This window comes from Salvelinus namaycush, unplaced genomic scaffold, assembly GCF_016432855.1.
Source record: "Salvelinus namaycush isolate Seneca unplaced genomic scaffold, SaNama_1.0 Scaffold332, whole genome shotgun sequence".
Classification (NCBI taxonomy): domain Eukaryota; kingdom Metazoa; phylum Chordata; class Actinopteri; order Salmoniformes; family Salmonidae; genus Salvelinus; species Salvelinus namaycush.
The window spans coordinates 164,961-188,960 of record NW_024060253.1 but is presented as its reverse complement, the minus strand read 5'-3'; the positions used below and the strand labels follow the sequence as shown (position 1 = coordinate 188,960).

Sequence of the window (24,000 nt, the reverse complement as noted above, 5' to 3'; positions counted from 1 at the left end):
ATTTTTGCTAATCTTATAATAAAGTCTTGTTTGAGGAATCTGCAGTTTCTCCCTTTAGAATTTCCACCACAAGAGAGAAATAAGAGATAAGCGAGAGAGGAAGAGGTAGAGAGAGGGAAAGGGAGAAGAGAGAGAGGAAGAGGGAGAGAGAGAGAGGAAGAGGAAGAGGGAGAGAGGGAAAGGGAGAGAAGAGAGAGAAGGTAGAGATATAAAAATGAGGGACAGACAGAGAGGCCGAGAGGGAGAAAGAGAGACAAGAGAGACCAAAGAGAGAGGGAGAGAAGTAAGAAACGAAGACAGAGCGAGTGCGAGAGAGAGAACACTGTGAGGAATCTTTGTAGTCAAGACTGAATCAGACACTATACAACAGCCCTCTGATCTGAGGTATGACATCATGAAACATCAGGGATTCTAAGAACGCACCAGATTCTCCACTGACCTGATATTTGACATCATGAAACATCAGGGATTCTAAGAACACACCAGATTCTCCACTGACCTGATATTTGACATCATGAAACATCAGGGATTCTAAGAACACACCAGATTCTCCACTGACCTGATATTTGACATCATGAAACACCAGGGATTCTAAGAACACACCAGATTCTCCACTGACCTGATATTTGACATCATGAAACATCAGGGATTCTAAGAACACACCAGATTCTCCACTGACCTGATATTTGACATCATGAAACATCAGGGATTCTAAGAACACACCAGATTTGCCTCTGAGCTCAGTCACTTACATCCGAATAGATTCTGGTTCCGATGACCCGTGATATGTTAGGGTTCTCGTCCATGCAGTTGCGGGGGCAATATAACCTGAAAACAGACAGGATAAGTGTAGCTTAATGTTTAAACAATCATATTTACTCCATAAAGGGGTAGTGTTGTGAGGTGGAGGGGGGTAGATGAAAAAGATAAGAGTCAGAGAGAGACCATGCCCACAACCTATTTAGATCTAGATCAGACCTTAGAAATAAATAAGGAAATTATCTCAACAGATAAGAATGTCTTCCTGTGTGTTACCTACTGTATATCCCCCCAATAGAATCCAAATACTTTAATGAAGACATCTTCTCCATGCTACAGGGGGAGATCAACCATTTCCAGGCCCAGGGACATGTACTATTCTATATGTCCTAAACGCCAAAACTGGACAAGAACCTAAAACTCTCAGCGCACAGGGGGACAAACACCTGCCTGGAGGTGACAGCATTCCCTTCCCAAATATGCCCCACTAGACACAACTATGACAAAACAACCAACAAAAATGGGTCACAACTTCTGCAGCTCTGTCTTACACTGTGTCTATACATAGTCAATGGTAGGCTTCGAGGGGACTCCTATGGTTGGTACACTTAGCTCATCTCTTGGTAGTAGTACTGTAGACTACTTTATCGCTGACCTCAACCCAGAGTCTCTCAGAATGTTCACAGTCAGCCAACTGACACACCTATCAGACTGAAGAGCTATCTATCCAAAACCTTTTTGGCCATTTAACAAAGAACAAAGATCAAAAGATGCTAATTTACAAAATTAAGAGTCAGTTATTAAAGACTACCAGAGAGTTATCAATGCAAAATGGAGATGTCTGGAAAAACCCTTTTAACAAAGAACCAAGACAAGAAACTTATACATGATCATTTACAAAACTTAGAATCAGCTATTAAAGACTATCAGAACCCACTGGATTCTCCAATTACAGGTACAGGACAAAATACAAACCCTCCAACCTCAAAAGGCCTGTGGTGTTGATGGTATACTAAACAAAATTATAAAATAGCTCTGGGATCTTCCCAAATATTTAGAACCAAGGTCTGGTCTCCCACAATCCACACATTTGATCCCAATCTATGTCAACAGCAATCTATGAAAATCCTCTTCAGTATCATCAACAGCAGATGGCAACATTTTCCTCAGTGAAAAAAATGTCCTGAGCAAATGTAAAATTGGCTTCATACCAAAATACTGTAAAACAGACCACGTATACACCTTACTGACAAACAAACAAACAAAACAAAACAAAAGCAAAGTCTTCTCATGCTTTGTTGATTTCTAATAAGTTTTGACTCAATTTGGCACGAGAGTCCGCTATACAAATTAAAGGAAAGTGTTTATGACATTATAACAAATATTTGTACACGTGGGGTGAGACAGGGATGCCACTTAAGCCCCAACCTCTTCAACATTTTTTTCAATGAATTGGTGGGGGCACTAGAACAATCTGCAGCACCCGGCCTCACCCTACTGGACTCGGAAATCAAATGCATATTGTTTGCTGATGATCTGGTGCTTTAAAACTCGACATCCCAATTAGGATCTGGCAAAAAAATATTTCAATAAGTTATAGAACCCATTGCTCTCTATGGTTGTGAGGTCTGGAGTCCACTCATTAACCAATAATTCACAGGAATTCAGCAAAAATGTACTTCACGTACAACGCAAAATCCCAAACAGTTCATGCAGAGCAGAAATAGAACTATACCTGCTAGGTATCAACATTCAGAAAAGAGCTGTTAAATTCTACAACCACCTAAAAGGAAGTGATGCCCACCACATTCCACCACAAAGCCCTCACCTACAGAGAGATTAACATAGAGAAGCGATCCCTCAGCCATCTGCTTCTGGGGCTCTGTTAACGAACACAAACAGAGTCCCAGGCCAGCAACACAAATAGACCCAACCAAATTATGAGAAAGCAAAAATATAACTATTTGACACACTGGAATAAATTAACCAAAAAACGAAGCAAATTTGAATGGTATCTGGCCCTGAACAGAGACCACTGTGACTGACCCAAAATTAAGAAAATCATTGACTATGTAAAGATTCAGTGAGAATAGCCTTGCTATTGAGAAAGACAAACCAAATGAGGACACGTAGCTGCACTTCCTGACAAATGTATGACCACGTTAGAGATACATTATTCCTTCAGATACACAAATAATATTTGAACCAATCAAACATAGATAAACTCCATATCTGTTAGGAGAAATACCACAATGTGCATTCACAATAGTAATATTTGTGGCCTGTGAAAAAAAGGGCAACCAGTTGAGCACCAACAACATTGTAAATAACACCAATACGTATGTGTTTATTTCAGTTGCTTTGGTTATGTAAACACATTTCCCATGCCAGTAAAGCCCCTTTGAATTGAATTGAATTGAATTGAGAGAGAGAGAGAGCATCAGAGAGAGCATCAGAGAGAGAGAGAGAGAGAGAGAGAGAGAGACAGAGAGAGAGAGACAGAGAGAGAGACAGACAGAGAGAGAGACAGACAGACAGAGACAGACAGAGACAGAGAGAGACAGAGACAGAGAGAGACAGAGAGAGAGAGAGACAGAGACAGAGACAGAGAGACAGAGAGACAGAGAGCATGAGAGAGAGAGAGAGAGCATCAGTGACAGACAGACAGACAGACAGACAGACAGACAGACAGACAGACAGACAGACAGACAGACAGACAGACAGACAGACAGACAGACAGACAGACAGACAGAGAGAGAGAGAGAGAGAGAGAGAGAGAGAGAGAGAGAGAGAGAGACAGACAGACAGACAGACAGACAGACAGACAGACAGACAGACAGACAGACAGACAGACAGACAGACAGACAGACAGACAGACAGACAGACAGACAGACAGACAGACAGACAGACAGACAGACAGACAGACAGAGTGTCATGGTCGTACCTTGGACAGTGCTTTACAAGCTTTTGATATGAACACATCTGAGCCACCGTGGTCTCACAGGTGATAGCTTTCACTGGAAGGCAGTAAGGAGGCTAATATCAGGCCCAAGGAGATCTCAACAGGACTTAATGTAATCTAATTCAGTTAATTCCATAGTTGTTGTACTGTACTGACCTGCTACTTTGGAGATGATAAAAGCGTTGGCACTCTGATACTTCCTGTAAATGTAAAAAAAACACACATTCTTATGATTCCAAAATTCCTAGGTAACTTTCCCAAAATTCCTAGGTAACTTTCCCAAAATTCCTAGGTAACTTTCCCAAAATTCCTAGGTTTTCTAGAAATCCTGTTTGAAAGTTTCCCAGAATAAGAGGGAAATAAGACTTGGGAACTTAGGGAAAGTCACCAGAGTGTTGCATTCCTGCACATTGTTATTCCTCTGTTCCCTTTTCCTCCAAACAGGAAGTCCCATTTAGATAAAACTATTTTTTTAAAACCACCAGAGAGCAGAAATACTCCAAACGATATGAAGGGTTATCTGGACCCTATTTCCTAGAATAAAAAGCATACAGCCAAAAGCTTAAGACCAGCCCTGAGTATCTCAAACACGTCCACTGAAATAAGAAGTTTTATGGTTCCCAGGAACTCTCAGGAAAACCAGGGAATTGACTGAAAGTTTGCAACCCTATTGGGAGCATGTAGAGTGTAACTTTCGTACTTTATTTTTCTACAGTTTACTCTCCGCTATTCAGCACCTCTACAAACATGTTTGGGTGTGTGCCAGCTCACGCTTTTTACACATGTTATGACTCGGACATGGACATGTGTTTCACAGGAGGTTGGTGACACCTTAAATGGGGAGGATGTGCTCGTGGTAATGGCTGGAACGGAATACGTATAACGGTATCAAATACATCAAACACATGGTTTCCATTTGGTTGACTTCCATTCCACTGGCTCCGTTCCAGCCATTATTTTTTGCCGTTCCTCCCCTCAGCTGATCTGTAACCAGTCCTCAGCTTGAAATGCCTTCACCCGTCTCGCGCCGTCAAATTGCTAGCTTTTTGTCTGTGGTTGTCAAGAGGGCAACGAGATATGTTGGGCAAGACAGATGACGCTTCCATACCCTAGAGACTGAATTCCATTCTTGTTGGACTTGATGAAGAAGTCCTTCCTGCCTTGTCTGGTGACATCCAGCCATCCTCCATCCTTATCTACCACTCCAGAGTGGAGGCCAGCACGGCAGATACTGGATTGCTGTAAAGTGAACACTGTAAAGTTAGTACAGTGTAAAGTTTACAGTGTAAAGTTAGTACAGTGTACATTCAAATTCATTATGCCGCTTTATTTACAGTGCATGAGCTCAGTATTTATATCTGCATTTTGATTAGACTATTCAGTAAAATACTTAGTCTTTGTCCCAAATGGTACCATATTGCCTACAATACTTTAGACCAGGGCCCATAATGCACTACTTTAGTCCAGGGCCCATAATGCACTACTTTAGACCAGGGCCCATATTGCCTACAATACTTTAGACCAGGGCCCATAATGCACTACTTTAGACCAGGGCCCATAATGTACTACTTTAGACCAGGGCCCATAATGCACTACTTTAGGCCAGGGCCCATAATGCACTACTTTAGACCATGGCCCATAATGCACTACTTTAGACCAGGGCCCATAGTGTACTACTTTAGACCAGGGCACATAGTGTACTACTTTAGACCAGGGCCCATAATGCACTACTTTAGACCAGGGCCCATAATGTACTACTTTAGACCAGGGCCCATAATGCACTACTTTAGACCAGGGCCCATAGTGTACTACTTTAGACCAGGGCCCATAGTGCACCACTTTAGACCAGGGCCCATAATGTACAACTTTAGACCAGGGCCCATAATGCACCACTTTAGACCAGGGCCCATAATGCACTACTTTAGACCAGGGCCCATAGTGCACTACTTTAGACCAGGGCCCATAGTGTACTACTATAGACCAGGGCCCATAGTGTACTACTTTAGACCAGGGCCCATAGTGTACTACTTTAGACCAGGGCCCCTAGTGTACTACTATAGACCAGGGCCCATAGTGCACTACTTTAGACCAGGGCCCATAGTGCACTACTTTAGACCAGGGCCCATAATGCACTACTTTAGACCAGGGCCCATAGTGCACTACTTTAGACCAGGGCCCATAGTGTACTACTTTAGACCAGGGCCCATAGTGTACTACTATAGACCAGGGCCCCTAGTGTACTACTATAGACCAGGGTCCATAGTGCACTACTTTAGACCAGGGCCCCTATAGGGTGTAATTTGAGACACATCTTGATAACGTATAATAGTGTAATCACCATCTCATAGTGTACTGTCCCAACCACCTTCCCTGTGGTCTCTAGACAGCCGGCAGGACACTCGTACCTTGGGAGAACATAGATGATTTAGGGTTGGGATCAATTTCAATTTAAGCCCATTTTTGGTTTATTGAGAAGTATCTGAAAATGATTGAATTTGAATTTCTGTGTACTTCCAATTGTCACGTGTGCTCCCTCTCTGACCTCTAGGTCACCAGGCTGCTCGTTAAGGCTCACACCTGTCACCAGCACGTCATCATACTCACCTGGACTCCATCACTTCCCTTCCCTATATATGTCACAGAGACATTGTGTTCTCTGTGAAGGGAACCAGTCTACCAGGGAGACATTGTGTCCTCTGTGAAGGGGACCAGTCTACCAGGGAGACATTGTGTTCTCTGTGAAGGGGACCAGTCTATCAGGGAGGCATTGCGTTCTCTGTGAAGGGGACCAGTCTACCAGGGAGGCATTGTGTTCTCTGTGAAGGGGACCAGTCTACCAGGGAGACATTGTGTTCTCTGTGAAGGGGCCAGTCTATCAGGGAGGCATTGCGTGCTCTGTGAAAGGGGGCCAGTCTATCAGGGAGGCATTGTGTCCTCTATGAAGGGGGCCAGTCTATCAGGGAGACATTGTGTCCTCTGTGAAGTGGACCAGTCTATCAGGGAGGCATTGTGTTCTCTGTGAAGGGGGCCAGTCTATCAGGGAGGCATTGTGTCCTCTGTGAAGGGGACCAGTCTATCAGGGAGGCATTGTGTCCTCTGTGAAGGGGGCCAGTCTATCAGGGAGGCATTGTGTCCTCTATGAAGGGACCAGTCTATCAGGGAGGCATTGTGTCCTCTATGAAGGGGGCCAGTCTATCAGGGAGGCATTGTGTCCTCTATGAAGGGGGCCAGTCTATCAGGGAGACATTGTGTCCTCTATGAAGGGGGCCAGTCTATCAGGGAGACATTGTGTCCTCTATGAAGGAGGCCAGTCTATCAGGGAGACATTGTGTTCTCTGTGAAGGAGTTGGATGGGGAGCTCCTCAACCACTGAAAGGATCTTTATTTATCAGTGGTAATATAGACAGGGACGGCTGACTTGAGACGTGTGTGTGTGTGTGTGTGTGTGTGTGTGTGTGTGTGTGTGTGTGTGTGTGTGTGTGTGTGTGTGTGTGTGTGTGTGTGTGTGTGTGTGTGTGTGTGTGTGTGTGTGTGTGTTCGTGTGTGTGTGTGGTTGTTTTTTCCTGTACCTGTTGCACGTGGTTCCTTTGCACTGATCTCGTAGCTTAGTGTCACAGGTCACAAGCTGAGCTGCAACACAGAGCACACAGAGCTGTCAAGCTAACTAGCTATTCACATCTGTAGCACATGTAACTGTCAAGCTAACTAGCTATTCACATCTGTAGCACACGTAGCTGTCAAGCTAACTAGCTCTTCACATCTGTAGCACACAACACACACTGAACTGTCAAGCTAAATAGCTATTCACATCTGTAGCACACAGCTGTCGAGCTAACTAGCTATTCACATCTGTAGCACACAGACCTGTCAAACTAACTAGCTATTCACATCTGTAGCACACAACACACACTGAACTGTCAAGCTAAATAGCTATTCACATCTGTAGCCCACAGCTGTCGAGCTAACTAGCTATTCACATCTGTAGCACACAACACACACTGAACTGTCAAGCTAAATAGCTATTCATATCTGTAGCACACAGCTGTCGAGCTAACTAGCTATTCACATCTGTAGCACACAGCTGTCAAGCTAACTAGCTATTCACATCTGTAGCACATGTAACTGTCAAGCTAACTAGCTATTCACATCTGTAGCACACGTAGCTGTCAAGCTAACTAGCTATTCACATCTGTAGCACACAGACCTGTCAAGCTAACTAGCTATTCACATCTGTAGCACACAGAACACACACAATGCTTTCATCTGCCTGTCTTTGTGTTAACCAGGACTACAGGAGACAACATGTAGGCTAGTGAGGCATTGCTATGCTCTGAGATTAAGTTTTTCTAGGTACAGATCTAGGATCAGCTTCACCTCCCCCAATCCTAACCTTAACTATTGGGGGGAAAATGCTACTGAACCAAGATTAGTGTCTAGGTAGTCTCGGAAAACCCAGTTCTAGGTATGGGAATCACGTTGGAATTTCTTGGCTAATTAAGGGAGGGTGCTCTTTCCCAACAAATCACAAGTTTAGGTAGGCAGGGCTTGAAAAGAATCCCCTCTGAAACATGACATAGGTAGACACAATGCAGACGCAGATAGCTAGGCACATTTTTGCCACAGCTAGTCAGTGGTTGTAAGCTTGTAATGCTAACGTCTTGGCGCATGCAAACCACTCATTGACATATCCTCCGCAAACTCCATCTAGCTAGCTACCGGGAATGTTTACGTGCTTCTACACCTGCATTGCTTTGCTGTTTGGGGTTTTAGGCTGGGTTTCTGTACAGCACTTTGTGACATCAGCTGATATAAGAAGGGCTTTATAAATAAATTAGATTGATTGATTGACAAGAATGGATAAGGTTTTGGATTAAGGTATACGGTTGATATACAGTGGGTATACGGTTGATATACAGTGGGAATACAGTTGATATACAGTGGGAATACGGTTAATATACAGTGGGAATACGGTTAATATACAGTGGGTATACGGTTGATATACAGTGGGAATACGGTTGATATACAGTGGGAATACGGTTGATATACAGTGGGAATACAGTTGATATACAGTGGGAATACGGTTGATATACAGTGGGAATACGGTTGATATACATTTGCAGTATCAGTAGGAATACAATGCCCGTAAAAAAGTGTTTGCCCCCTTTCCGATTTCCTATATTTCTGCATATTTTTTATATTGAATCTTAGCAGATCTTCACCCAAAACCTAATATTCGATAAAGTGAACCGGAGTTTACAAATAATAACAAAAACAATGTATCTTATCTATTTAATTAAACAAATGAATGCAATACCCAATTCCCCAGTGTGAAAAAGTAATTCCACTTTACACACAATATCTGGTTGTGTCAACTTTAACTGCAATTGCTGCAACCAAATTCTTCCTGTAGTTGTTTATCAGTCTCTCACATCACTGTGGAGGAATTTTGGCCAATTCTCACATGCAGTACTGCTTTATCTCTGCGACATTTTGTGGGTTTTCAAGCACGGACTGCTCGTTTCAAGTCCTGCCACAACATCTACAATTAGGATTAGAGTCCGGACTTCTGAAACCAATCCAAAACTTAAAATGTGTGGCTTTTAAAACCATTTTAAGGTTCTTAGTGTAAAATGCAGTGTTTGGTTTTCGCCAGGCATAATGGGACCTGTGTCGTCCCCCCAAAAATTATACTTTTGATTAATCTGTCCATAGAACATTTTTCTAAGAGTCTTGATGATCATCCAGGTGCTTCCTGGAAAACTGGAGTCGTCTTTTTGGACGCGAAGGGTTCCATTATGTCTGGCGAAAACCAACCACTGCATTCCACAGTAAGAACCTCATACCAACGGTCACACCATAGCATTCCTGAAGTTGTCATAATTACGGTGTACGTCTACGGAAAGGGGGTGAGAACCATGAGCCTAGTAGGTTTTACATTTTAATTATTGAGCAGACGCTCTTGTCCAGAGCGATTTACAGTTAGTGCATTCGTCTTAAGACAGCAAGGTGGGACACCCACATATCACAGGCAAATAAAGTTCATTTTTCCCTCAATAATGTAGCTGTCGGTAGAGTCAGAGTTGGAAAGAGGGGTGGGGGGGGGTCAAGTGCTGGTTTAGTGTTTTTATTTTCTTAAAAACATTTTGGGGGGGGGGGGGGGTCGAGGTGAGGAGGAGGATTATTTAAGATACTGTTTGAAGAAGTTTCAGATGTTATCAGAAGATGGACAGGGACTCTGCTGTCCTAGCTTCAGAGGGAAGATGGGCAGGGACTCTGCTGTCCTAGCTTCAGAGGGAAGATGGGCAGGGACTCTGCTGTCCTAGCTTCAGGGGGAAGATGGACAGGGACTCTGCTGTCCTAGCTTCAGAGGGAAGATGGACAGGGACTCTGCTGTCCTAGCTTCAGGGGGAAGATGGACAGGGACTCTGCTGTCCTAGCTTCAGGGGGAAGATGGACAGGGATTCTGCTGTCCTAGCTTCAGGGGGAAGATGGACAGGGACTCTGCTGTCCTAGCTTTAGGGGGAAGATGGACAGGGACTCTGCTGTCCTAGCTTTAGGGGGAAGATGGACAGGGACTCTGCTGTCCTAGCTTCAGGGGGAAGATGGACAGGGACTCTGCTGTCCTAGTTTCAGGGGGAAGATGGCCAGGGACTCTGCTGTCCTAGCTTCAGGGGGAAGATGGCCAGGGACTCTGCTGTCCTAGCTTCAGGGGGAAGATGGACAGGGATTATGCTGTCCTAGCTTCAGGGGGAAGATGGACAGGGACTCTGCTGTCCTAGCTTCAGGGGGAAGATGGACAGGGACCCTGCTGTCCTAGCTTCAGAGGGAAGATGGACAGGGACTCTGCTGTCCTAGCTTCAGGGGGAAGATGGACAGGGACTCTGCTGTCCTAGCTTCAGAGGGAAGATGGACAGGGACTCTGCTGTCCTAGCTCAGGGGGAAGATGGACAGGGACTCTGCTGTCCTAGCTTCAGGGGGAAGATGGACAGGGACTCTGCTGTCCTAGCTTCAGAGGGAAGATGAACAGGGACTCTGCTGTCCTAGCTTCAGGGGGAAGATGGACAGGGACTCTGCTGTCCTAGCTTCAGAGGGAAGATGGACAGGGACTCTGCTGTCCTAGCTTCAGGGGGAAGATGGACAGGGACTCTGCTGTCCTAGCTTCAGAGGGAAGATGGACAGGGACTTTTAATAAATTATTTAGTGACGTGAATATATTTAGTATAGTTTTATCTAAAAAGGATAACTATAATGTTTCACTATTAAACCATATATATAATTCACTGAGGAAGGTCCTCCCGTTACTCCTCTGTGGAGCCTCCACTGGTAGAAACACCACCTCCTTTGGTCACTGCTCCAGAACCCCATCAGCCCAGTACAGCTGGAAGCCGGGACACCATCAGCCCAGTACAGCTGGAAGCTGGGATACCATCAGCCCAGTACAGCTGGAAGCCGGGACACCATCAGCCCAGTACAGCTGGAAGCTGGGACACCATCAGCCCAGTACAGCTGGAAGCGGAGACACCATCAGCCCAGTACAGCTGGAAGCGGGGACACCATCAGCCCAGTACAGCTGGAAGCGGGGACACCATCAGCCCAGTACAGCTGGAAGCCAGGACACCATCAGCCTAGTACAGCTGGAAGCTGGGACACCATCAACCCAGTACAGCTGGAAGCTGGGACAACATCAGCCCAGTATAGCTGGAAGCCGGGACACCATCAGCACAGTAAAAAAAATCAAATCAAATTGTATTTGTCACATACACATGGTTAGCAGATGTTAATGCGAGTGTAGCGAAATGCTTGTGCTTCTAGTTCTGACAATGCAGTAATAACCAACAAGTAATCTAACCTAACAATTCCACAACTACTACCTTATACACACAAGTGTAAAGGGATAAAGAATATGTACATAAAGATATATGAATGAGTGATGGTACAGAACGGCATAGGCAAGATGCAGTAGATGGTATAGAGTACAGTATATACATATGAGATGAGTAATGTAGGGTATGTAAACATAAAGTGGCATAGTTTAAAGTGGCTAGTGATACATGTATTACATAAAGATGGCAAGATGCAGTAGATGATATAGAGTACAGTATATACATATACATATGAGATGAGTAATGTAGGGTATGTAAACATTATATTAAGTGGCATTGTTTAAAGTGGCTAGTGGTACATTTTTACATAATTTTCAACAATTCCCATTATTAAAGTGACTGGAGTTGAGTCAGTATGTTGGCAGCGGCCACTAAATGTTAGTGGTGGCTGTTTAACAGTCTGATGGCCTTGAGATAGAAGCTGTTTTTCAGTCTCTCGGTCCCTGCTTTGATGCACCTGTACTGACCTCGCCTTCTGGATGATAGCGGGGTGAACAGGCAGTGGCTAGGGTGGTTGTTGTCCTTGATGATCTTTATGGCCTTCCTGTGACATCGGGTGGTGTAGGTGTCCTGGAGGTGTAGGTGTCCTGCAGTACAGCTGGAAGTCGGGACAACATCAGCCCAGTACAGCTGGAAGCCGGGACAACATCAGGCCAGTACAGCTGGAAGCCAGGACAACATCAGCCCAGTACAGCTGGAAGCCGGGACAACATCAGGCCAGTACAGCTGGAAGCCGGGACACCATCAGCCCAGTACAGTTGGAAGCTGGGACACCATCAGCCCAGTACAGCTGGAAGCTGGGACACCATCAGCCCAGTACAGCTGGAGGCTGGGACACCATCAGCCCAGTACAGCTGGAAGCCGGGACACCATCAGCCCAGTACAGCTGGAAGCCGGATCACCATCAGCCCAGTACAGCTGGAAGCTGGGACACCATCAGCCCAGTACAGCTGGAAGCTGGGACACCATCAGCCCAGTACAGCTGGAAGCTGGGACACCATCAGCCCAGTATAGCTGGAACACCATCATCCCAGTACAGCTGGAAGCCGGGACACCATCAGCCCAGTACAGCTGGAGGCTGGGACACCATCAGTCCAGTACAGCTGGAAGCCGGGACACCATCAGCCCAGTACAGCTGGAAGCCGGATCACCATCAGCCCAGTACAGCTGGAAGCTGGGACACCATCAGCCCAGTACAGCTGGAAGCTGGGACACCATCAGCCCAGTACAGCTGGAAGCTGGGACACCATCAGCCCAGTACAGCTGGAAGCTGGGACACCATCAGCCCAGTATAGCTGGAACACCATCATCCCAGTACAGCTGGAAGCCGGGACACCATCAGCCCAGTACAGCTGGAAGCCGGGACACCATCAGCCCAGTACAGCTGGAAGCTGGGACACCATCAGCCCAGTACAGCTGGAAGCCGGGACACCATCAGCCCAGTACAGCTGGAAGCTGGGACACCATCAGCCCAGTACAGCTGGAAGCTGGGACACCATCAGCCCAGTACAGCTGGAAGCTGGGACACCATCAGCCCAGTACAGCTGGAAGCTGGGACACCATCAGCCCAGTATAGCTGGAACACCATCATCCCAGTACAGCTGGAAGCCGGGACACCATCAGCCCAGTACAGCTGGAAGCCGGGACACCATCAGCCCAGTACAGCTGGAAGCTGGGACACCATCAGCCCAGTACAGCTGGAAGCTGGGACACCATCAGCCCAGTACAGCTGGAAGCGGGGACACCATCAGCCCAGTACAGCTGGAAGCTGGGACACCATCAGCCCAGTACAGCTGGAAGCCGGGACACCATCAGCCCAGTACAGCTGGAAGCTGGGACACCATCAGCCCAGTACAGCTGGAAGCCGGGACACCATCAGCCCAGTATAGCTGGAAGCCGGATCACCATCAGCCCAGTACAGCTGGAAGCCGGGACACCATCAGCCCAGTACAGCTGGAAGCTGGGACACCATCAGCCCAGTACAGCTGGAAGCCGGGACACCATCAGCCCAGTACAGCTGGAAGCTGGGACACCATCAGCCCAGTACAGCTGGAAGCTGGGACACCATCAGCCCAGTACAGCTGGAAGCCGGGACACCATCAGCCCAGTACAGCTGGAAGCCGGGACACCATCAGCCCAGTACAGCTGGAAGCCGGGACACCATCAGCCCAGTACAGCTGGAAGCCGGGACACCATCAGCCCAGTACAGCTGGAAGCTGGGACACCATCAGCCCAGTACAGCTGGAAGCCGGGACACCATCAGCCCAGTACAGCTGGAAGCCGGGACACCATCAGCCCAGTACAGCTGGAAGCCGGGACACCATCAGCCCAGTACAGCTGGAAGCGGGGACACCATCAGCCCAGTACAGCTGGAAGCTGGGACACCATCAGCCCAGTACAGCTGGAAGCCGGGACACCATCAGCCCAGTACAGCTGGAAGCCGGGACACCATCAGCCCAGTACAGCTGGAAGCTGGGACACCATCAGCCCAGTACAGCTGGAAGCCGGGACACCATCAGCCCAGTACAGCTGGAAGCCGGGACACCATCAGCCCAGTACAGCTGGAAGCCGGGACACCATCAGCCCAGTACAGCTGGAAGCCGGGACACCATCAGCCCAGTACAGCTGGAAGCCGGATCACCATCAGCCCAGTACAGCTGGAAGCCGGGACACCATCAGCCCAGTACAGCTGGAAGCCGGGACACCATCAGCCCAGTACAGCTGGAAGCCGGGACACCATCAGCCCAGTACAGCTGGAAGCCGGGACACCATCAGCCCAGTACAGCTGGAAGCCGGGACACCATCAGCCCAGTACAGCTGGAAGCTGGGACACCATCAGCCCAGTACAGCTGGAAGCCGGGACACCATCAGCCCAGTACAGCTGGAAGCTGGGACACCATCAGCCCAGTACAGCTGGAAGCTGGGACACCATCAGCCCAGTACAGCTGGAAGCCGGGACACCATCAGCCCAGTACAGCTGGGACACCATCAGCCCAGTACAGCCGGGACACCATCAGCCCAGTACAGCTGGGACACCATCAGCCCAGTACAGCCGGGACACCATCAGCCCAGTACAGCTGGAAGCCGGGACACCATCAGCCCAGTACAGCTGGAAGCCGGGACACCATCAGCCCAGTACAGTTGGAAGCCGGGACACCATCAGCCCAGTACAGCTGGAAGCCGGGACACCATCAGCCCAGTACAGCTGGAAGCCAGGACACCATCAGCCCAGTACAGCTGGAAGCCGGGACACCATCAGCCCAGTACAGCTGGAAGCTGGGACACCATCAGCCCAGTACAGCTGGAAGCCGGGACACCATCAGCCCAGTACAGCTGGAAGCCGGGACACCATCAGCCCAGTACAGCTGGAAGCTGGGACACCATCAGCCCAGTACAGCTGGAAGCTGGGACACCATCAGCCCAGTACAGCTGGAAGCCGGGACACCATCAGCCCAGTACAGCTGGGACACCATCAGCCCAGTACAGCCGGGACACCATCAGCCCAGTACAGCTGGGACACCATCAGCCCAGTACAGCCGGGACACCATCAGCCCAGTACAGCTGGAAGCCGGGACACCATCAGCCCAGTACAGCTGGAAGCCGGGACACCATCAGCCCAGTACAGTTGGAAGCCGGGACACCATCAGCCCAGTACAGCTGGAAGCCGGGACACCATCAGCCCAGTACAGCTGGAAGCCAGGACACCATCAGCCCAGTACAGCTGGAAGCCAGGACACCATCAGCCCAGTACAGCTGGAAGCTGGGACACCATCAGCCCAGTACAGCTGGAAGCCGGGACACCATCAGCCCAGTACAGCTGGAAGCTGGGACACCATCAGCCCAGTACAGCTGGAAGCCGGGACACCATCAGCCCAGTACAGCTGGAAGCTGGGACACCATCAGCCCAGTACAGCTGGAAGCCGGGACACCATCAGCCCAGTACAGCTGGAAGCTGGGACACCATCAGCCCAGTACAGCTGGAAGCCGGGACACCATCAGCCCAGTACAGCTGGAAGCCGGGACACCATCAGCCCAGTACAGCTGGAAGCTGGGACACCATCAGCCCAGTACAGCTGGAAGCTGGGACACCATCAGCCCAGTACAGCTGGAAGCCGGGACACCATCAGCCCAGTACAGCTGGAAGCCGGGACACCATCAGCCCAGTACAGCTGGAAGCCGGGACACCATCAGCCCAGTACAGCCGGGACACCATCAGCCCAGTACAGCCGGGACACCATCAGCCCAGTACAGCTGGAAGCCGGGACACCATCAGCCCAGTACAGCTGGAAGCCGGGACACCATCAGCCCAGTACAGCTGGAAGCTGGGACACCATCAGCCCAGTACAGCTGGAAGCCGGGACACCATCAGCCCAGTACAGCCGGGACACCATCAGCCCAGTACAGCCGGGACACCATCAGCCCAGTATAGCTGGAAGCTGGGACACCATCAGCCCAGTACAGCTGGAAGCCGGGACACCATCAGCCCAGTACAGCTGGAAGCCGGGACACCATCAGCCCAGTACAGCTGGAAGCTGGGACACCATCAGCCCAGTACAGCTGGGACACCATCAGCCCAGTACAGCTGGAAGCTGGGACACCATCAGCCCAGTACAGCTGGAAGCCGGGACACCATCAGCCCAGTACAGCCGGGACACCATCAGCCCAGTACAGCTGGAAGCCGGGACACCATCAGCCCAGTACAGCCGGGACACCATCAGCCCAGTACAGCCGGGACACCATCAGCCCAGTACAGCCGGGACACCATCAGCCCAGTACAGCTGGGACACCATCAGCCCAGTACAGCTGGGACACCATCAGCCCAGTACAGCTGGAAGCCGGGACACCATCAGCCCAGTATAGCTGGAAGCGGAGACACCATCAGCCCAGTACAGCTGGGACACCATCAGCCTAGTACAGCTGGAAGCTGGGACACCATCAGCCTAGTACAGCTGGAAGCCGGGACACCATCAGCCCAGTACAGCTGGAAGCTGGGACACCATCAGCCCAGTACAGCTGGAAGCCGGGACACCATCAGCCTAGTACAGCTGGAAGCTGGGACACCATCAGCCCAGTACAGCTGGAAGCCGGGACACCATCAGCCCAGTACAGCTGGAAGCCGGGACACCATCAGCCCAGTACAGCTGGAAGCTGGGACACCATCAGCCCAGTACAGCTGGAAGCCGGGACACCATCAGCCCAGTACAGCTGGAAGCTGGGACACCATCAGCCTAGTACAGCTGGAAGCTGGGACACCATCAGCCCAGTATAGCTGGAACACCATCATCCCAGTACAGCTGGAAGCTGGGACACCATCAGCCCAGTATAGCTGGAAGCTGGGACACCATCAGCCCAGTACAGCTGGAAGCTGGGACACCATCAGCCCAGTACAGCTGGAAGCTGGGACACCATCAGCCCAGTATAGCTGGAAGCTGGGACACCATCAGCCCAGTATAGCTGGAACACCATCATCCCAGTACAGCTGGAAGCTGGGACACCATCAGCCCAGTATAGCTGGAAGCTGGGACACCATCAGCCCAGTACAGCTGGAAGCTGGGACACCATCAGCCCAGTATAGCTGGAAGCTGGGACACCATCAGCCCAGTATAGCTGGAAGCCGGATCACCATCAGCCCAGTACAGCTGGAAGCTGGGACACCATCAGCCCAGTATAGCTGGAAGCCGGATCACCATCAGCCCAGTACAGCCGGGACACCATCAGCCCAGTACAGCCGGGACACCATCAGCCCAGTATAGCCGGAACACCATCAGCCCAGTACAGCTGGGACACCATCAGCCCAGTACAGCCGGGACACCATCAGCCCAGTACAGCCGGGACACCATCAGCCCAGTATAGCCGGAACACCATCAGCCCAGTATAGCTGGAAGCCGGATCACCATCAGCCCAGTACAGCCGGGACACCATCAGCCCAGTACAGCCGGGACACCATCAGCCCAGTATAGCCGGAACACCATCAGCCCAGTACAGCCGGGACACCATCAGCCCAGTACAGCTGGGACACCATCAGCCCAGTACAGCCGGGACACCATCAGCCCAGTACAGCCGGGACACCATCAGCCCAGTATAGCCGGGACACCATCAGCCCAGTACAGCCGGGACACCATCAGCCCAGTACAGCCGGGACACCATCAGCCCAGTATAGCCGGGACACCATCAGCCCAGTATAGCCGGAACACCATCAGCCCAGTACAGCTGGAAGCTGGGACACCATCAGCCCAGTACAGCCGGGACACCATCAGCCCAGTACAGCTGGAAGCTGGGACACCATCAGCCCAGTACAGCCGGGACACCATCAGCCCAGTACAGCTGGAAGCCGGGTTGATCCACAACGGCATTGGGAATAGAGGCATTTAACCGTGACTCCGTAAAATAGAAAGCAGACATAACACAAGTTGTAGCTTGTCGGTTTCGTTGGTGAGTGATCGCACATTGGAGAGGAAAAGGCCTGGCAGAGGGTTGTGGAGTCCAGGCTCGCCTCGCCTGTGTCTCCGTCGCACAGTTCCATAGGCTCGGTTTGAAATCCAACTCGTAGTGGGTTTAGTCTTCAGGAGTATATCGTCAGATGATGACAGAATTTCAGGTCAAAAACCCCTGCAGCCCTTCTCCAACCCTCCCTACCCCTTCAGGCCTTCTCCCACCCTACCTACCCCTGCACCCCTCCTCCCACCCTCCCTACCCCTGCACCCCTCCTCCCAATCTCCCTTCCCCTGCACCCCTCCTACGACCCTCCCTCCCCCTGCACCCCTCCTCCCAATCTCCCTTCCCCTGCACCCCTCCTCCCACCCTCCCTCCCCCTGCACCCCTCCTCCCAATCTCCCTACCCCTGCAACCCTCCTCCCACCCTCCCTTCCCCTGCACCCCTCCTCCCAATCTCCCTACCCCTGCACCCCTCCTACGACCCTCCCTACCCCTGCACCCCTCCTCCCACCCTCCCTTCCCCTTCAGCCCTCCTCCAACCCTCCCTACCCCTGCACCCCTTCTCCCACCCTCCCTTCCCCTGCACCCCTTCTCCCACCCTCCCTTCCCCTTCAGCCCTCCTCCAACCCTCCCTACCCCTGCACCCCTTCTCCCACCCTCCCTTCCCCTGCACCCCTTCTCCCACCCTCCCTTCCCCTTCAGCCCTCCTCCAACCCTCCCTACCCCTGCACCCCTTCTCCCACCCTCCCTTCCCCTTCAGCCCTCATCCAACCCTCCCTACCCCTGCACCCCTTCTCCCACCCTCCCTACCCCTGCACCCCTCCTCCCACCCTCCCTTCCCCTGCACCCCTCCTCTAACCCTCCCTACCCCTGCACACCTCCTCCAACCCTCCCTTCCCCTGCACCCCTCCTCCCACACTCCCTACCCCTGCAAACCCCTCCTCTAACCCTCCCTTCCCCTGCACCCCTCCTCCAACCCTCCCTTCCCCTGCACCCCTTCTCCCACCCTCCCTTCCCCTTCAGCCCTCCTCCAACCCTCCCTACCCCTCCAAACCCCTCCTCCAACCCTCCCTTCCCCTGCACTCCTCCTCCAACCCTCCACACCACCCCAAAAACCCAGAACCTGTACCCCCCCATTTCAACTGAATCCATAATAACCAGTTGAATGGCATCTTACACATCTGCTGTGTATTGACCACCTCGTTCCTCTCCTGCTCCTCTGGTGGGGGGTTGGAGGGGGGTGCGGGGGTCTTAGCCAGAGGGGGGGGCTTTGGCTGGGGGGCCCTTGGGCGTGGCTTCTGGGGGCTCCGCGGGGCCTCTGGTTCGATATAATTGTTTTCCTCGGTTTCCTCCTGAGATCTCTGCGACTCTGTAACTTTGTCTGGTGAGAGAGAGAAAGAGAGAGAGAGAGAGAGAGAGGAGTAATACACATTTCAGTTTCAGCTTTACACTTTGAAACGTTTCTTTAGCTCTGATACTGAGGCTGTGTCCCAAATTACACCTCTATTCCCCATCTAGGGCACTCCTTTTGACGAGGGAGACCATGGCCCTTAGGGCTCTGGTTAAAAGAAGTGTACTATAAAGGGAATAAGTTGCCATTTGGGAATCATCCTGAACTGGACAGAAAAAAAATACAGTGTTTTGTGTAAACATGAGATAGTTATTAGTGTGTTCCAAAGCCCACACACCCCGATGCCACACACACCCCGACGCCACACACACACCTAACCACACACACCCCGATGCCACACACACCCCGACGCCACACACCCCGATGCCACACACACCCCGATGCCACACACACCCCGATGCCACACACACCCCGATGCCACACACACCCCGATGCCACACACACCCCGACGCCACACACACCCCGATGCCACACACACCCCGATGCCACACACACCCCGACGCCACACACCCCGACGCCACACACACCCCGACGCCACACACCCCGACGCCACACACACACCTAACCACATACACACCTAACCACACACACACCTAACCACATACACAAACCAACACCACACACACACCTTTGTAGCAGAGGTTGTCCTTGCATCGTCCTCCGTAGCTGGGGGGGCAGGCAGAGCAGGGGGTGCCATGTTTGTAGGGTGCATGACCCCACCAGTTCCCCCTGAGGTGACAGGTCAGAGGTCAAGGGTTAGTAGGACATAGGAGACAAGTCTGTTGAGTCTTTCTTTACTCATCTCCTCTCCTCTCCCCTTCCCTTCCCTCACCTCTCATCTCCACTCCTATCCTCTCCTCTTCTCCTCTCTTCTACTGAATGAGTAGGGAGTAACCCCTAACCCAATGAGTAGGGAGTAACCTCTAACCCTGTCTGAATGAGTAGGGAGTAACCTCTAACCCTGTCTGAATGAGTAGGGAGTAACCTCTAACCCTGTCTGAATGAGTAGGGAGTAACCTCTAACCCTGTCTGAATGAGTAGGGAGTAACCTCTAACCCAATGAGTAGGGAGTAACCCCTAACCCAATGAGTAGTGAGTAACCTCTAACCCTGTCTGAATGAGTAGGGAGTAACCTCTAACCCAATGAGTAGGGAGTAACCCCTAACCCAATGAGTAGTGAGTAACCTCTAACCCAATGAGTAGAGAGTAACCCCTAACTAACCCATCGAGTCAGGTGTAACCCCTAACTAACCCAACGAGTCAGGTGTAACCCCTAACTAACCCAATGAGTAGAGAGTATCTCTTAACACATCTTAACACATCTTACACATCTTAACACATCTTAACACTCATCTAAAACTTCTCTCTAAACACATCTTAACACATCTTAACACATCTTAAACTCATCTCTAACACATCATCTTAAACTCTCTTAAACTCATCTTAACTCATCTTAACACATCTTAACACATTTAAACATCTTAACACTCTTAAACTCATCTTAACACATCTTAACACATCTTAACTCATCTTAACACTAACACATCTTAAGCACATCTTAACACATCTAATCTTAAACTCATCTTAACTCATCTTAACTCATCTTAACACATCTTAACACATCTTAACACGTCTTAAACTCATCTTAAACACATCTTAACACATCTTAAATACATCTTAACTCATCTTAACTCATCTTAACACATCTTAAACTCATCTTAAACTCATCTTAAACACATCTTAACACATCTTAAACTCAACTTAACACATCTTAACACATCTTAACACATCTTAACTCATCTTAACTCATCTTAAACTCATCTTAACTCATCTTAACACATCTTAACACATCTTAAACTCATCTTAAACTCATCTTAACACATCTTAACACATCTTAAACTCATCTTAACACATCTTAACACATCTTAACTCATCTTAACTCATCTTAACTCATCTTAACACATCTTAAACTCATCTTAAACACATCTTAAACACATCTTAACACATCTTAACTCATCTTAACTCATCTTAACTCATCTTAACACATCTTAAACACATCTTAACCCATCTTAACACATCTTAAACACATCTTAACCTCTTAAAACATCTTACACATCTAACTCATCTACCATCTAAACCATCTTAACACATCTTAAACTCATCTTAAACACATCTTAACTCATCTTAACTCATCTTAACACATCTTAAACTCTAACTCTTAACTCATCTTAACACATCTTAACTCACTAACTCATCTAACACATCTTAAACTCATCTTAACACATCTAAACACATCTTAACTCATCTTAACATCATCTTAACTCATCTTAACTCATCTTAACACATCTTAAACTCATCTTAACACATCTTAACACATCTTAAACTCATCTTAAACTCATCTTAACACATCTTAAACACATCTTAAACTCATCTTAACACATCTTAACACATCTTAAACTCATCTTAAACTCATCTTAACACATCTTAACACATCTTACTCATCTTAACACATCTTAACACATCTTAACACATCCTAACTCATCTTAACTCATCTTAACACATCTTAAACACATCTTAAAGACATCTTAACACATCTTAACACATCTTAACACATCTTAACACATCTTAACACATCTTAAACTCATCTTAACACATCTTAAACTCATCTTAAACTCATCTTAAACACATCTTAACTCATCTTAACTCATCTTAACACATCTTAAACTCATCTTAACACATCTTAAACTCATCTTAACACATCTTAAACACATCTTAACACATCTTAAACTCATCTTAAACTCATCTTAACACATCTTAACTCATCTTAACTCATCTTAACTCATCTTAACTCATCTTAACACATCTTAAACTCATCTTAACACATCTTAACACATCTTAACACATCTTAAACATCTAAAACACATCTAACTCATCTTAACACATCTTAACTCATCTTAAACACATCTTAACACATCTTAACTACATCTTAACACATCTAACTCATCTTAACCATCTACTAACCATCTTAACACATCTTAACACATCTTAACACATCTTAACTCATCTTAACACATCTTAACACATCTTAAACACATCTTAACACATCTTAACACATCTTAACACATCTTAAACTCATCTTAAACACATCTTAACACATCTTAACACATCTTAACGCATCTTAACACATCTTAACACATCTTAACAAATCTTAACAAATCTTAACAAATCTTAAACTCATCTTAACTCATCTTAACTCATCTTAACACATCTTAAACTCATCTTAACACATCTTAAACACATCTTAACCCATCTTAACACATCTTAAACACGTCTTAAAGACATCTTAACACATCTTAACTCATCTTAACTCATCTTAACACATCTTAAACTCATCTTAATACATCTTAAACTCATCTTAAACACATCTTAACTCATCTTAACACATCTTAAACTCATCTTAAACACATCTTAACACATCTTAACACATCTTAACACATCTTAACACATCTTAAACACATCTTAACACATCTTAACTCATCTTAACACATCTTAACACATCTCACACATCTTAACATCTACACATCTTAACAACATCTTAACACATCTTAATCTTAACACATTCTTAAATTTAACATCTTAACACATCTTAACACGTCTTACAACACTCCTTAAACACGATCTTAACATCTCACTTACACTCATCTAACTCATCTTAACTCATCTTTAACTCATCTTACTCATCTTAACACATCTTAAACTCATCTTAAACACATCTTAACACATCTTTCCACATCTTAACACATCTTAACTCATCTTAACTCATCTTAAACTCATCTTAAACACATCTTAACACATCTTAAACTCATCTTAACACATCTTAACACATCTTAACTCATCTTAACTCATCTTAAACTCATCTTAACACATCTTAACACATCTTAACACATCTTAAAGACATCTTAACACATCTTAACACATCTTAAACTCATCTTAACACATCTTAACACATCTTAAACACATCTTAAACACATCTTAACACATCTTAAACTCATCTTAAACTCATCTTAAACACATCTTAACACATCTTAACACATCTTAAACGCATCTTAACACATCTTAACACATCTTAACAAATCTTAACAAATCTTAACAAATCTTAAACACATCTTAACTCATCTTAACTCATCTTAACTCATCTTAACACATCTTAAACTCATCTTAACACATCTTAACTCATCTTAACTCATCTTAACTCATCTTAACACATCTTAAACACATCTTAACCCATCTTAACACATCTTAAACACGTCTTAAAGACATCTTAACACATCTTAACTCATCTTAACTCATCTTACCATCTTAAACTTCCTCTAATCACATCTTAACTCATCTTAAACACATCTAACTCATCTTAACACATCTTAACACTCTATCTTAAACACTCTTAACACATCTTAACACATCTTAACTTAACACATCTTAACTATCTTAACATCTTAACACATCTTAACATCTCTTAACACATCTTAACACATCTTAACACTTAACAC

At 47.7% G+C, this 24,000-nt stretch overlaps 1 protein-coding gene across 1 annotated transcript in view; it reads right to left on the bottom strand.

The window, feature by feature from the left end:
* Nucleotides 1-20,199, bottom strand: part of LOC120040184 (cysteine-rich secretory protein LCCL domain-containing 1-like) — a gene marked incomplete at its 5' end in the record, with an annotated part of 29,690 nt that extends 9,491 nt beyond the window's left edge. Inside the window, 8 exons of the mRNA XM_038985432.1 lie at nt 753-828; nt 3,704-3,776; nt 3,878-3,921; nt 4,830-4,960; nt 6,060-6,126; nt 7,291-7,351; nt 19,217-19,420; nt 20,079-20,199. Of these exons, the coding sequence (XP_038841360.1) occupies nt 753-828; nt 3,704-3,776; nt 3,878-3,921; nt 4,830-4,960; nt 6,060-6,126; nt 7,291-7,351; nt 19,217-19,420; nt 20,079-20,199 (777 nt within the window). The remainder of the gene's footprint in view (nt 1-752; nt 829-3,703; nt 3,777-3,877; nt 3,922-4,829; nt 4,961-6,059; nt 6,127-7,290; nt 7,352-19,216; nt 19,421-20,078) is intronic.
* Nucleotides 20,200-24,000: the final 3,801 nt, after the last annotated feature.